The 12,534-nt window shown below is 42.4% G+C and overlaps 1 protein-coding gene across 1 annotated transcript; it reads left to right on the top strand.

Annotated features, from left to right (window-relative positions):
• Positions 1 to 4,091: 4,091 nt before the first annotated feature.
• Positions 4,092 to 9,392, top strand: LOC142960436 (pannexin-3-like). The gene is made up of 4 exons (XM_076102275.1): positions 4,092 to 4,275; positions 7,579 to 7,721; positions 7,971 to 8,185; positions 8,549 to 9,392. The coding sequence occupies exons 1-4, from the start codon at positions 4,092 to 4,094 to the stop codon at positions 9,390 to 9,392; spliced, it is 1,386 nt and encodes a 461-aa protein (XP_075958390.1).
• Positions 9,393 to 12,534: the final 3,142 nt, after the last annotated feature.

The following is a 12,534-nucleotide window of genomic DNA, read 5'->3' as shown; positions in this document are numbered from 1 at the left end:
TTCAATTTTATGTGAAGGATTTTGAAGAAACTGTGAAAGAATTTCAGCTCTCTGTTTTGTACTAAAACACACAAATGCAGGCGCTCGTTTCTAATGTGAAGACAAAAGAAAAAAAGATGTTATATTGAATGTTCTGATTGTCCATTGTGAAGTATGTTGCTCAATAATATTCTTTTCTTGATTGCTTTTTAAAAAAATGGATCTTCCAGAGCAAGTGACAGACAATAGGGAATATTTATATTTCATTTATACACTTGGTTGTCATAATCTATTGTGTTTCAATAGCCCAATTTTAATAATTAAAACATGTAAAGGTACTGATGTTGACTTTGTGATGTGAAAGTTCTGCTTAAGTTTCGGCTGAGCAGACACATGCAGGGCCATAGATTCACGAGAGTATTTAGAGATGAAAAGCACCAAATAAAAAGAACAACACACTAGATAATTAGCGGGAGCGTTGTTCCTGCTGCACATATCCAAGCCAGGATATTAACAGAGCGAGGCTCATGTATGTGCGACATTTCCCATCCCCCTCGTGCTCCGGCTTCATTGTAACCTATTTCCAGATTATAGAGTTAGTAGTCTAAATATTGGTTTAACTTCCCTCATTTTCCTGTCACATGTGCAGTCTCCCACCCACTGGTTATTGCTGTAGCCTGTGATTTTAACTTGCTGGAAGATGCCCGCCCAAATGGTCCCCCGCCTACCAGAGCAGAGCTCTCTCCACCACAGCCTTCAGCTTCTGAAATGTGGATTCTGCTCCTCCCGGAGTAAAGTGGTAATCACTCCTGTGGGTGTTTGCTGCCCGAGCCACATTATATTGTTGTTTACACGGCTTGTAATGCTTGTGTATAATGGCATCCTTGCTTTGTTTTCTGCCCCCCCCCTACAAAAGGTCATTCTTTAATTGCAGCATCATTTATTAAATATCTGTCGTTACCATTACCATGAGAGAGCAACACTCACAAGGTCTCATGTGTGGGAGGAAATCATCGTATTTTAAAAGTGATCTAATAAAACGTTTGTTTGAGAGAATGGGCATCGCAGCATTTCTTCTTGTTCCACACAGGACTCTCTGTACAGCAGGAGGGAAGTAGCAGCTGACCTGGCCTGAACAGTAAAAACAGAGCAAGTAGGATAAAATGTAAATATATGAATGTATCCCATGCAGCAGTATAACGTAGGCGTTTTAATTGATCATGGGCAGCATATATACAGCAGCACAACTGCTCATAAATCATTTACCGGCATTTTTTTGGGGTTGTTGGGGTACAGTGTGGTTCACTTTACACCAGCAGGGTTCAAGGTTCAATAAATACAATATTTAATAATGCCAGAATGGTCAGCAAAAATACTTTTTTTCATATGAATATGTGAAAAAAGGGATAGATTATTTTATAGATTTTGTGGGCCAAATAAACACGGAACTTTCACCGGAGACCGCTGATCGTCTCCCGCGTGAAACCAAAGGTCAAAAAACTACGAAATAAAAACATTCCCTTCTTCTAATCTACTTAAATAATCTAACAACTGTACTTACTTTACGCCAACGATGATGCTTTACTAAACCTAAACCAAGTAGTTTCGTTACGTTTTTGTTGTGTTTACAACATTAAGTGACTGTTGAAAGGAGATGAAGAGCCATTCTCGTAGCTCCTCGATCTTCCGACTTGTGACCTAGAAATTCATCTCAGTGCTCCATCTGACGTTCCAATTCTTAAAATGCATCTCGAGGAGCGAGGATAGAGGAGATTTGTCGGAGATGCTTCAGCGAGGAAACACCGCTGTATCATTTGCGTGACACACAGCTGGATTTACCTCAGACCATGGCAGGATTCTACAAATGAAGCTGTTCCTTTTGCGTTCATACGTTTTAGTTATTCAGGATGATAAAATGTTCTACTCACCACATGTGTAGCGCATCGTGAAGCTGTTGACATTTGATATTACTGCATCCAATTCAATTTCTGTAAAGGTGACATTTTGTTTACTCGGGCAGACGGCTGCTGTTGTTAAGTGATGCTGTCAACAAGAACATTCTCTTACATTCAGCACTAGTTTGCTGTATTTGTAGAATATATATCATATTTATATCACTCAATCATATCACTCTTTATTTGTATTGTACTTTTCATACAAACATTGTTTGTGCTTCACACAATGAAATATATAAAGACTATGAAAATGATATCCAAACATTCGTGTCACATTATGCCACGTTGTAAATCAAATTAAAAGTAAATATGTAAGTTGAACACTGTTATGTTCATCTGACTGAGATCATAAAATGTAGCGGTAAAACAAAACAATGGATGCTGTGACATACGTCATGTTTAAGTTACATCTCTTTAAAATGACCGCTTCGGCCCAAAGATGTCTCATTTGTTAAACTCCTGTTGCCTTGACTCCTCTGATAGCATCTCACTTTGGTGGGACCAAGACATGAGGAGAGGAGGTGAGGAAAGGAATCGAGGATGTTCATACTGGGAGGAGAGAAAGACCTGAGGCCTCACCATAGACTGTATATAGAAGTGGAAGTAGTCATCAATTCATTTGTGGACTGTCATTGTGAAGCTTTCTCAGCATTGTGGCCGTTAGCATCTGCAACCAGAAGAGACAGAAGAGGGTGGAGCTAACTACAACTCAACACTGAGTACAGTATTGTTGGTTGACCAAAATGTTACAATTAACTTTGGTGAAGTGAGAACACACTGCAAAAGGATTAAAGTTTTAAGACAAAAACACGGACAACACTGTCGTAGAGACCTGTCAATCACTGTGTAGCCCCGCCCTAAAGCATCCCCTGCTTTATGGTCTGTTTGACTCTAAATGGACCATAATTTACTAAATGAACATCATGCTGTATTGAAGAAGACTTGAAACTAGAGATTGAGACCATAAACTCATGTTTACAATGTTTACTGAGGTAATAAATCAAGAGAGAAGTAGAGTCATTTTCTCATAGACTTCTATACAACCAGAGGAGTCGCCCCCTGGTGGCTGTGGACTCTGCCCCCCATGACTTACATTCTAATCAGATTTAAAAAGTGTGATTACAACAATCAAACCCTGTGTTTGCTGTGCATAGATACTGTGACTTCAAGCTGATTTGAACCTTTTATTTGAAGCATTTCAAAAAACGGTGCTGTTCTTTTAAACCCTTTTGTTTTTTTCAAACGCAATTCAACACACCATGTCTGACACTGAACTGCACTGTGGCTCTCCCTAATTTACAGCACAAATTATTACACAGAAAAACTATAACACAGATCCCATGCATGCACTAGCCAAAAGCTAGTTTGTTCCTTTTAGTTCAAGTTCTTGAGTCCTGTCAGATCTGTTTAATCAAATACATGTTTACACACTGTTAGTTTTTCTTTTTGACACATATACTGCAGTGAACAGAAACATGACCATCCCTGTTGTATGCTACATTATCTCAGCCAGCAGTCGCTCTGAGGCTGTAAAGCAGTAAAAATAGTCTCCCAATGACAGAGGCTGAAAGAGCCACTGGCGATGGTTCACTTGTTTGAAGTGGGCCATAGCCACCGTGCTTCACACACACACACACACACACACACACACACACACACACACACACACACACACACACACTGGGCAAACTGCATTGCCCAATGTGACTGAGTGCTGGAGGTCTGCTGCAGTCAGTGCCATCTGGGCGCCTACATGCTCCCAGATGTCCTCCCTGTAATTAAAGCCAGACTCGGCTCGGCCCGGTCCAGCCCAGATCCAACCTCTCATTTACAGAGGCCCTCCCTGAATACTTAAGAATCATTCCAACACCGTGCCAGTCTTTAGAGAAACTCTTTGACTCTGCAAACATATTTTCTCAAAGAAAGCTGGAAGACTTACGGTATGTTAAGGACATTTGCTTGGAATAATGTTATTTGCATTTCTAATTGAATTTCCCCCAAATTGGAAATGTTTTTTTCTTTTATAAATGCAGATTTATAGGTATTTCTGCTTTATTATATCACATTTAGTGAAGAGCGAGAGAGACCATAGGTAGAGAAAGGAAAGCAGTCTGATTTGTACTGAAACCGTTTCTTATCACTGGGTAGGAGTTCAAAATGTCCATCGCTCAGGCAGCGGCCAAGGCCATGCTATCTGATGCCCTGCTGCAGGACAGCCCCGTGTTAAACCGGATCAGCCACCTGGAGCTGGAGCTTCCTCTGGACAAGGTCATCAAGTTTGTGTCCGTCGGCCTTCCGCTGCTGCTGGTGACCATGGCCTTCGCTCGTGAGATCTCCCTGGGTGAGCAACTCCCTGTCTCCATCCTGTTTTTAAACCATGTGAAAGCATTTTCTGTGTTTCAATCACTCTGTTAAGCGGTATCCTCTGTTAAGTAATCGTGTGTTTGTCCTTGAATTTCTTATATTGTACTTGTTAAACTGCATTTAGTTGTTCTTCTGATATGGAGGAATATCATACTTAGAAGCTCCTGTGGCCCGTGGTATTTAATTCAACGTAAACACAAGGGTTTGGACAGAATGTCCTGAAGTAGTGACCAAAACGTGTTATAATTTCAAAGCTGAGTTTAAAGTCCTGAATCATGGCAAGTGAGCATGTCTGTGCTCTTTCCCTGCAGGCTTTGATCTTTTCACTAAGGTACATCTTCCCAATCCTTACTCCTCCCTTTTAAATATATAAGCAATAACAACGAGAGTGGTAATTGCACGGCACTTTCCTTAACAGAATAAAGCAAGAGGGAGAAAACACTTTAACAACTTATCATAAAAGGAAGACTGACTCCATTAAAGGGAAACAAAAACAGGCACTCTTAGTGGACGCACATTGACGGTGGGAAACTGCCCAGAAGCATTACATTTGCAGCCCCTTAAGCAGCTGCCTGCTTAATACCGGACCAATTTCAAAAATTGTCACTTGAACACAAAAACATGAGAGATTGTGTCCAAGTTGAAAAATACCACGTAACCCTTTAAGACCTCCTCAGCATAATACAGTGCATACCACCGCAGCAATCATGATGTGACAACACAATATTACCGAAAACATAAGGTCACAATCTTCTTGGACTCCATTCATCTCGTCCATTTACTGTTCTGCTGTTGCCTAAAGTGTTTTGGACCAGAGGAAAAAAATGGGCGGTTTTTAACATGAAACATGCCAACAACCTGTCCATCCATGGTCATTCAAAGAACACAAAGAGCGGAGCTGACAATCCAAAGTATACGTGGCAATACTATAGTACAAGTCTGTCGTTGAGGAGGCTGACTCCCTTGACTTTGAACTAAACGTTGTCTCTCCAGAGCTGGTCTGCAATCAGCCGGATGCTCCTGATGCTAATTGCCATGGGGATGATTGAGAGCAGCGTTCACTAACGCTGGCACGCTGTAATTACAAGGCCAAGTTCTTCTGTGGCAGCTCCCCCTTATTTGAGTCAAATGAGAGGATATGTTGATTAACAAGAGGGGGGGGGGGGGGGTCGTAGAACATGATGTGGTGGCGGGGGTGCACGGCTCTACTGATGGATCTTGGCTGCCTATCTGCTGGCTCGTCAGTTCCACAGTAGTGCTTGATTGCGCTGCTGTCTGGAGTCTGGTTTACTTGCACCTGGACTCTCAGCCAAGAATGCTTGTACAAAGCACAAAATGTGGGGACGATCTGCCAACGTTAATTGGGGAGTGGGAGTCGGAGATAGGAGCAGTGGCAGAAATGTAGGTTGCCTCACTTTGCCAAATGGCTCACAGGGGTTGGGAGTGAGCGGGAGAATATTCTACAAGATTTCATGACAAGGCATCTGCTGTCGTTGTTTTTATTTAGGGTGAGTTGTCAATGCATGCGCCCACACATGCACCTATAGTGGAAAAACGGATTCCCACAGTGAGCTGCATTAGAACATACAGTGGCGTCAGATAGTATTATAACTACAGCACTCACAGTGACTTAAAGTGCCAATGCAGCTTCAGTTCAGCAACATATAACACTACAACTAAGACCATAAGAACATTGAGTAACAACAACAACACAAATTCCACTTATGTGTTTAATGTTTGTAACATATTTTGCACAATTCAAAGCAGATTCCATGAGTTGCTCCGCCATGCTGCCTTTAGGGGTTTGTGAAACTCTGAAGATAAAGAATGTGACAGCTCGACAAAACCTTTTTAGAAATGACACACTGTAACATCATTTCATTATGGGGCTGCCAATAATGGATGAACCAACCGCTGTTCTGCTCACTACTTCTACCATCTGTCCCCAACATTAGCCTCACCATGTTGGCCTCCCATATAATCTGCTTTTAATAGGGTTTCAATATGTCTTTACAAGCTGGCCCAGAATGCATATGCATTGCCGTGAAACATGTTATGAATGAACAATAAATACTTTTTAATATCTCAATGTATCACGTACATTTAGTAGATTCATTTTGGGCAATTTGTATATGATATTTAATATAAGTAAAGCTGAAATTTGAGGAACCTTATGGCCGGTGCTGCTGTACCAAATAGCTTTTACCTGCAGTATGTGAAAGAATATAAATCTGACATAGCAAACCATATGGGGAACTAACCAACATAGACAATACATAATTAGTTTGAGTTCAGTTTGAGTCTAAAAATATAAACTGCAACCTCTTCTTTCTTGTGTATCTAAGTCCAAAATGAATATCCTCCATCTTAATAACCTCAGCTGCCAAAAATGATATTTTAGGTGTCGCCATCAATATGTTAAAATCCGGCTGATTAATTGCACACACATACACACACACGCTGTAGTGTATCTGGACCGTGTAACAGTTGGTTATAAAGAGGTGGACTGGCAGGATAAATGACATCCTGACAGTAAATGAGTGGCAGTATGTTTCTACTTACAGAAAGCTGGGCAGATGTGGTGTTGTAAAAAAAATAGAAGCTCCATGTTTTTCTTTTAAGGCTCTGCATTAAGTGGGGCACACCCTTGGTGTGTTCCCTCCCAAGCTCTCTTCTTTAGGGTGGAGCACCCTTGGGAAATGACAGATGGGTGCATGGAGCATGGATTCAAGTGGTTGTACTACATGTGGTTATATCAAGGTGAACTAAATATAAGGTGGGGGAGTCCAAATTTGGCCCAGGGTTTTAAATGCCAGGTTGCCATTTGGAAACATATGCTTTCGCCAGTGAAATTATGTTCCACTGAAAAGAAAAGGGCATGCAGAAGCTCACATGTACATGTCAGGTAGTGGACCCACAGTACTGTGTGTGTGTGTGTGTGCATGTGTGTGTGTGTGTGTGTGTGTGTGTGTGTGTGTGTGTGTGTGTGTGTGTGTGTGTGTATCTATCTACTTGTACAGCTGTCTTTGTGAGGACCAAATTGACATTTTTGGTAAGTGAAGGCATTTTGGCTGGTCCTCACTTTGGGACGGACCTTCAAACGCCTGTGTCCTCACAAAGATAGAAGTACAAGGTTGTGTGCGTGTTTGTGTGTGTGTGTGTGTGTGTGTGTGTGTGAAATCAAGTGCTGAACAACTGCTTACAGGCAATTTGATAAAGCAGATAGTAATTCCCCATATTAGCAGATAATGTTACAAATCAACATTTGTTTATTCTGCAGGGCCTCAGATCAGCTGTTTCCCTCCCAGCAATTTCACCATGAAGCAAGCCAGCTATGTCGACACATACTGCTGGGACTCTCTCATGCATCATGAGTTTGACAGCAATGGGAACTTTGAGGAGCGCTCGCTCTGGGTACACAAAGTAAGCTGAGAGACTCTGATCAAGCGTGCTTGACTTGTTTTTCCCACCTAGAGTGGCTGACGAAGTTAAACTGCTGAAACCCTCTTTCTCCTCGCTGTAACTTGCAAAACTTCAGTTAAAAATGTCAGTGTGCCACATTTTATATGAAGCACAGTATGCTTTGTTGCTAAAACCTTTTTTGGGTTGTGAAGTCATTGTTGATTTGACTCAACTGCTTGATTCAACTCTTTTCTCTCATTGTCCATCCAGATGTTCCCTTACTCTCTTCTGGCCATGGCAGTGTTGATGTACCTGCCGGCTCTAATCTGGCGCCAGCTTGTCATGCCCACGCTGGGCTCAGACCTGCTCTTCATAATTGACGAACTGGACAAGTCGTACAACCGCTCGATCCGAATGGCCCAGAGCATTCTTGACATGCGCCAGAACACTAAGAACCCCCTCACATTTCAGGCCGAACTGCAAAGGTAAGAGACCAGCGTTATATAATAATATCCGTTGCTGTTTATGTCTTTTTTAAACAAAATGCTTCCATATCCATGTTTTCAGTAACCCGATCTCAGGGAGCCTTGATTTGATTTGCCCCCCAAACTAGAATATGCCTTGTTAGATTAAACTTGATTCCAAAAGAGAAATTGGGTCACTGCAGTAGCAAATAAAAATATCTGCTGGTGAGAAATATTGCTCAAAGGGTATACAGAAGTGATCTTGTTGGCAGCTCCTAATTGCCAAAAGTAGAGGATTGGGGTTGGGTAGGGGCGCTCCCAGCTGGGATTGATGAACATGAAGGAGAACATGGTGCTGAGTTTCTTTTCCTTGTCCAATTGCAGGGCCAAGAAGAAGCGATACTTTGAGTACCCTCTTCTGGAGAGATACATGCAGTGCAAGCAAAACTCCTATTTCCTCGTCAGCATGCTTTTCTTGCGAGGCTTCCTCCTCTTGACCTTCATAACAGCTGCCTGTCTCTACCTGGCCTACTTCCACCTGTCTGCCTTCCTGCAGGACGAGTTCAGCTGCTTTGTCCGCACGGGCATGCTGCGTGATCAGAACTGGGTTCCTGAACTGGTTCAGTGCAAAATGATTGGCCAGTTGGTTTTTCAGGTGATAAGCGTGGCAAACGGTGCCATCTACGTCCTGTTGGCTCCTATCGTCCTCTTCAGCCTGATTCGGCTCTTCGTCTGGGACACCACCTTCTTCTCTGTCTACGAGGTCCTCCCAGCCCTCGACCTCATCAACCGCCGTAAACTCGGCTGCCCATTAAACGACCTCAATGTCCTCCTGCTGTTCTTGCGTGCCAACGTAGCTCACCTGATGTCCTATGGGAAGGTGAGGGCACTGTGCTCGCTGGCGCCACCACAGGTGGGCAACACCACCGCAGGGCAGGGATTGAGCGCAATGCTGACCCAAGAGGAGATGGAAGAGCGTGAGGAGGCTGCGATGGAGCTGGCAGAGGAGGTGGAGGAGGCCAAGGAAGAAGGGAAGCTCAACCTAGTGGATATCATGACTATTCTGGGAGCGGCGCAGGGAAGAGTGGTGAACTGCAGCGAGAAGAGGCCTCTGGTGGAGGAGAATATGAGTCTCGGTACCGTAACACTTATCTACACACTCAAACGCATTCTGCTAGTGGCTATTTTTACCTACATAATCTGGGATGTACAGAAAATTATTAAGTGACCTCCAGTCTACAGACACAGGCTCTGAAAATGAATAGCAAGTGCTTTAAATTTAAGATAGCATAAGCAGTTCTCTCTGAACAGACACTGAATACACAATAAGGTCGTATCCACGTGGACCTGAGAAAGCAGTTTGAGAAACATTTGCAACTGTAAGCAAATTCAAGTAAATACAAACGTTGTTAATTAAGTATTTTTCTCTCTTTATTGTGTTGCTTCTTCTTTCTTGTTTTTAAAGCCAGACTGAACTGCCTGTATTTCTAAAAGAGTCTATTAAAAGCACTGCTTAATGTAGAGGAGATAGATCTGTGGTACTTCCTAGCCCTAACTGCCCTCTCTGTCTCTTCACAGAGCCAAACCACCAGGGGTACCATGAGTTGAAGGAGACTGCACCATTTAGTCATTACTAGGCCTCCTATGGACTGAATCAGTGTGATATCAGTGGGGGGGTTGGGACACTCTCTACAGTAGATTTTCAAGAGTACTGTATCCACAAGGGCTGTGGACATCAATGAAGAGTTCCCGTGGTCTGAAGACCAACAATAAAAACCTCTTTTAGAATTACAGGGTAAAGTGTTCTGGCTCAAAATGTCAATGGATTTAGATTTGTTATTTTCTGGCATGAAGCTGCCACAGACTTTCTTTCTGTCTCTTACATCTGTGTATTGTTTTAGGGGGGCCGTGATGGGTAGAAGTCAAAGGGGAGCATGTAAGTTAAAGTGTCTGTTGTAATTATGGTGAGAGAACACAAAGCATAAGTATGAGCGTAGTATTACTATGTACCAAATATATTTATCATAATGTGAGAAGTTATGAGGGTTTAAGTATGTTCGTCAATTGCGAGGCAGAAAAACATATTCAGTAGAAAATATATTCCATTGTCAGTAATATACTGTTCATGAACTTAGAACATTGTTCACTTTCTTCTTTCTACTGTTATTTACGTTATGAGCAAATAGAGTTGTATCTGTCTGTGAATTACAAGGTATATCCAATGTCATAGTAAATAAATGAAGTGTGTGTAATCATGCGTGTTTCCTTCATCAATATCCTCATGCATCCATGATTATATTTGTTTTAAGTTCTGCAGTTGAGTCATCTTATTTATAAGGTAGGGTCGGTGCATCACAAAGTCAAACTGAATCATCCATTTAATAAGGACAGCAGAGAGCCACTCAACCTTTTTGTGCTTTTATTTTTAGAACATGCAATTTCAGAGGTGGAGGAAGTCAAACACTGCTGTTTCTGTGCTCAGATGTTGGATACTTTGTTATAGATGATAGAAAAAAAATACTCTTGTTGAGGTCATAGTTTGCATTTTTATTAGTTACTATGTTAATATGTAGACTATTTTCAATATTGTATGAATTGTCACTAGCATCACCGTATTTATGAGCATTAAATAACGTTTTTATTCAAATGTGCTCATTTGAATCCAGCATGGGTTGTATGTGTCTGCATTCCAACACAGCTGTTATTTAACTGAGAGTTGTTTTTGATCAAAGTGCTTGTAATTCATGTTAACTGATAATTAAACAGATGATACAGCAAGTAATCACCAGATAGTAAATGTGTGGCATCCACTTTAGCTGTGTGCTCCTCAGCGACCCAACGCCATCAGAGGGGAGGTCTCCCTGGACACAAATTAGAGACCCACTGCCTCTCTTACAAGAATCAGCCCTGGGAAGGAAATATATGTAGCACACTGTGCCACCATGTGTGACTGTTCAACCGAATGAACCCCGAATGACTACTGTGCAGCAACAGTGAATTATCCACAGAGAAAGCGTGCAATTATTTTGATGTAGTTGAAGACACAAAGGCCGGCAAGTTGCCTAGTGGGTAATAGGGGCCATTGATACAGCAGGAGCGCAATGTAGATCTGAGACTTATAATGAACAAGTGCCTCCTTTGGAAGTCCAATTACAAACGATGCGTGTGTTTTTTTCAGTATGGTAGTCACAAGCCACGGGCCAATTTATAGTCAAGGCATTTTTAACCTCCTAGATTTCTTCTATGTTATAATAATTGTTAGGCTTCTGTGCTGCTCCGCTGTAAAACTAAAGGAAGTCTGTCTTGCATGTCAGGTCCCATCCTCCATCATCCATCTGGAACAGAGCTAGAAAAAAGGCAGACAGATGGTGGTGATGAATATTCTCAAACGTGAATTTTGAAGAATAAACTTAATTCAGAGTTTAACATAAAGGCAGACATAGAGCTGTCTGATGTTTGTGATGCCATTGCTGTTGTCTGTGCTGTAGCTGGCTGGCTCTGGCCACTTGAGGGCATCATTGAGTCATGCTGAAACCAGACTGCCCGCATTGATTTGATAGCTGCAATATATTAATTTAGGGCCACATCACAAGTGGGGTCAGTGTTGATATTTATAATTCCTGTAATCAAAACAAAAGGGAATGCAGTCTCATTCAAATCAGCCTTATCAGGCATTCAGCAGGTCCAGCCTCCTCTGCCAGAGTCTGTAAAACCTTCTGTGCCGCAGCCAATTTCCCAGAGTCAGTAAGTGTGAGAAGGCTGGTGTTGCTGCGATTGGAGCATTGCCTTTTTGGAATCGAGAATTTTGCTGGCAATCTTCATCGGGTTCAGCTACGTCAGCAGGCCGGACACCAACTTCCACTGTTTGCACTCAGTGTGTTCCAACATAATGGGCATAATGCTCACGCTTAAAAGCAGGATTTGATCGAGTGAAATGAAAGATCAAAGGTGCCCTCGGGTTGCTCTACGCTGTCATTCTAGCCTGCCTGGCTCACGGCGATGACTCTGTTACATCCAAACAATGCTGAGGCCCGATACCATCACAGGGTTTCCATGAGTCATGCAGCTCACAGTGCAGCAGTGGGCTCTGTCCAGGATCCAAGCGAATACAGTACAACTCTATCTGCCCTAAACTTCTCCCTCAGGTCCGCATTAGAAATCAACTGATGGGAATGGATAAAACATCAGATAAGTGTGCACTAATTGTTTTTCTTTCCATTGTGTAAATACACGGAGGGCTGTAGCGGCTGATCAAAACCGCCCAGAACATCGTTGGTACCCATACTGAATATTGGTGCCTGCACAAAGGACATTAAAGGACAATAGCCACCCCAGCCACACCCTGCTGCCATCTGACAAGGGATGCAGAA

The sequence above is a fragment of the Anarhichas minor genome, unplaced genomic scaffold (assembly GCF_050575085.1).
Source record: "Anarhichas minor isolate MPS153535 unplaced genomic scaffold, ASM5057508v1 ptg000027l, whole genome shotgun sequence".
Lineage (NCBI taxonomy): Eukaryota > Metazoa > Chordata > Actinopteri > Perciformes > Anarhichadidae > Anarhichas > Anarhichas minor.
The sequence above is the reverse complement of the archived record's forward strand: the minus strand, read 5'-3'. Positions and strand labels throughout refer to the sequence as shown.

What these genes read in the sequence shown, in the direction of transcription:
- LOC142960436 (XM_076102275.1), top strand. Translation starts at nt 4,092, where the DNA reads ATGTCCATCGCTCAGGCAGCGGCCAAGGCCATGCTATCTGATGCCCTG. An exon ending in CGCTCGTGAGATCTCCCTGG is followed by an intron (nt 4,276 to 7,578) that starts GTGAGCAACTCC and finishes TTTATTCTGCAG; the next exon opens with GGCCTCAGATCAGCTGTTTC. An exon ending in GCTCGCTCTGGGTACACAAA is followed by an intron (nt 7,722 to 7,970) that starts GTAAGCTGAGAG and finishes TTGTCCATCCAG; the next exon opens with ATGTTCCCTTACTCTCTTCT.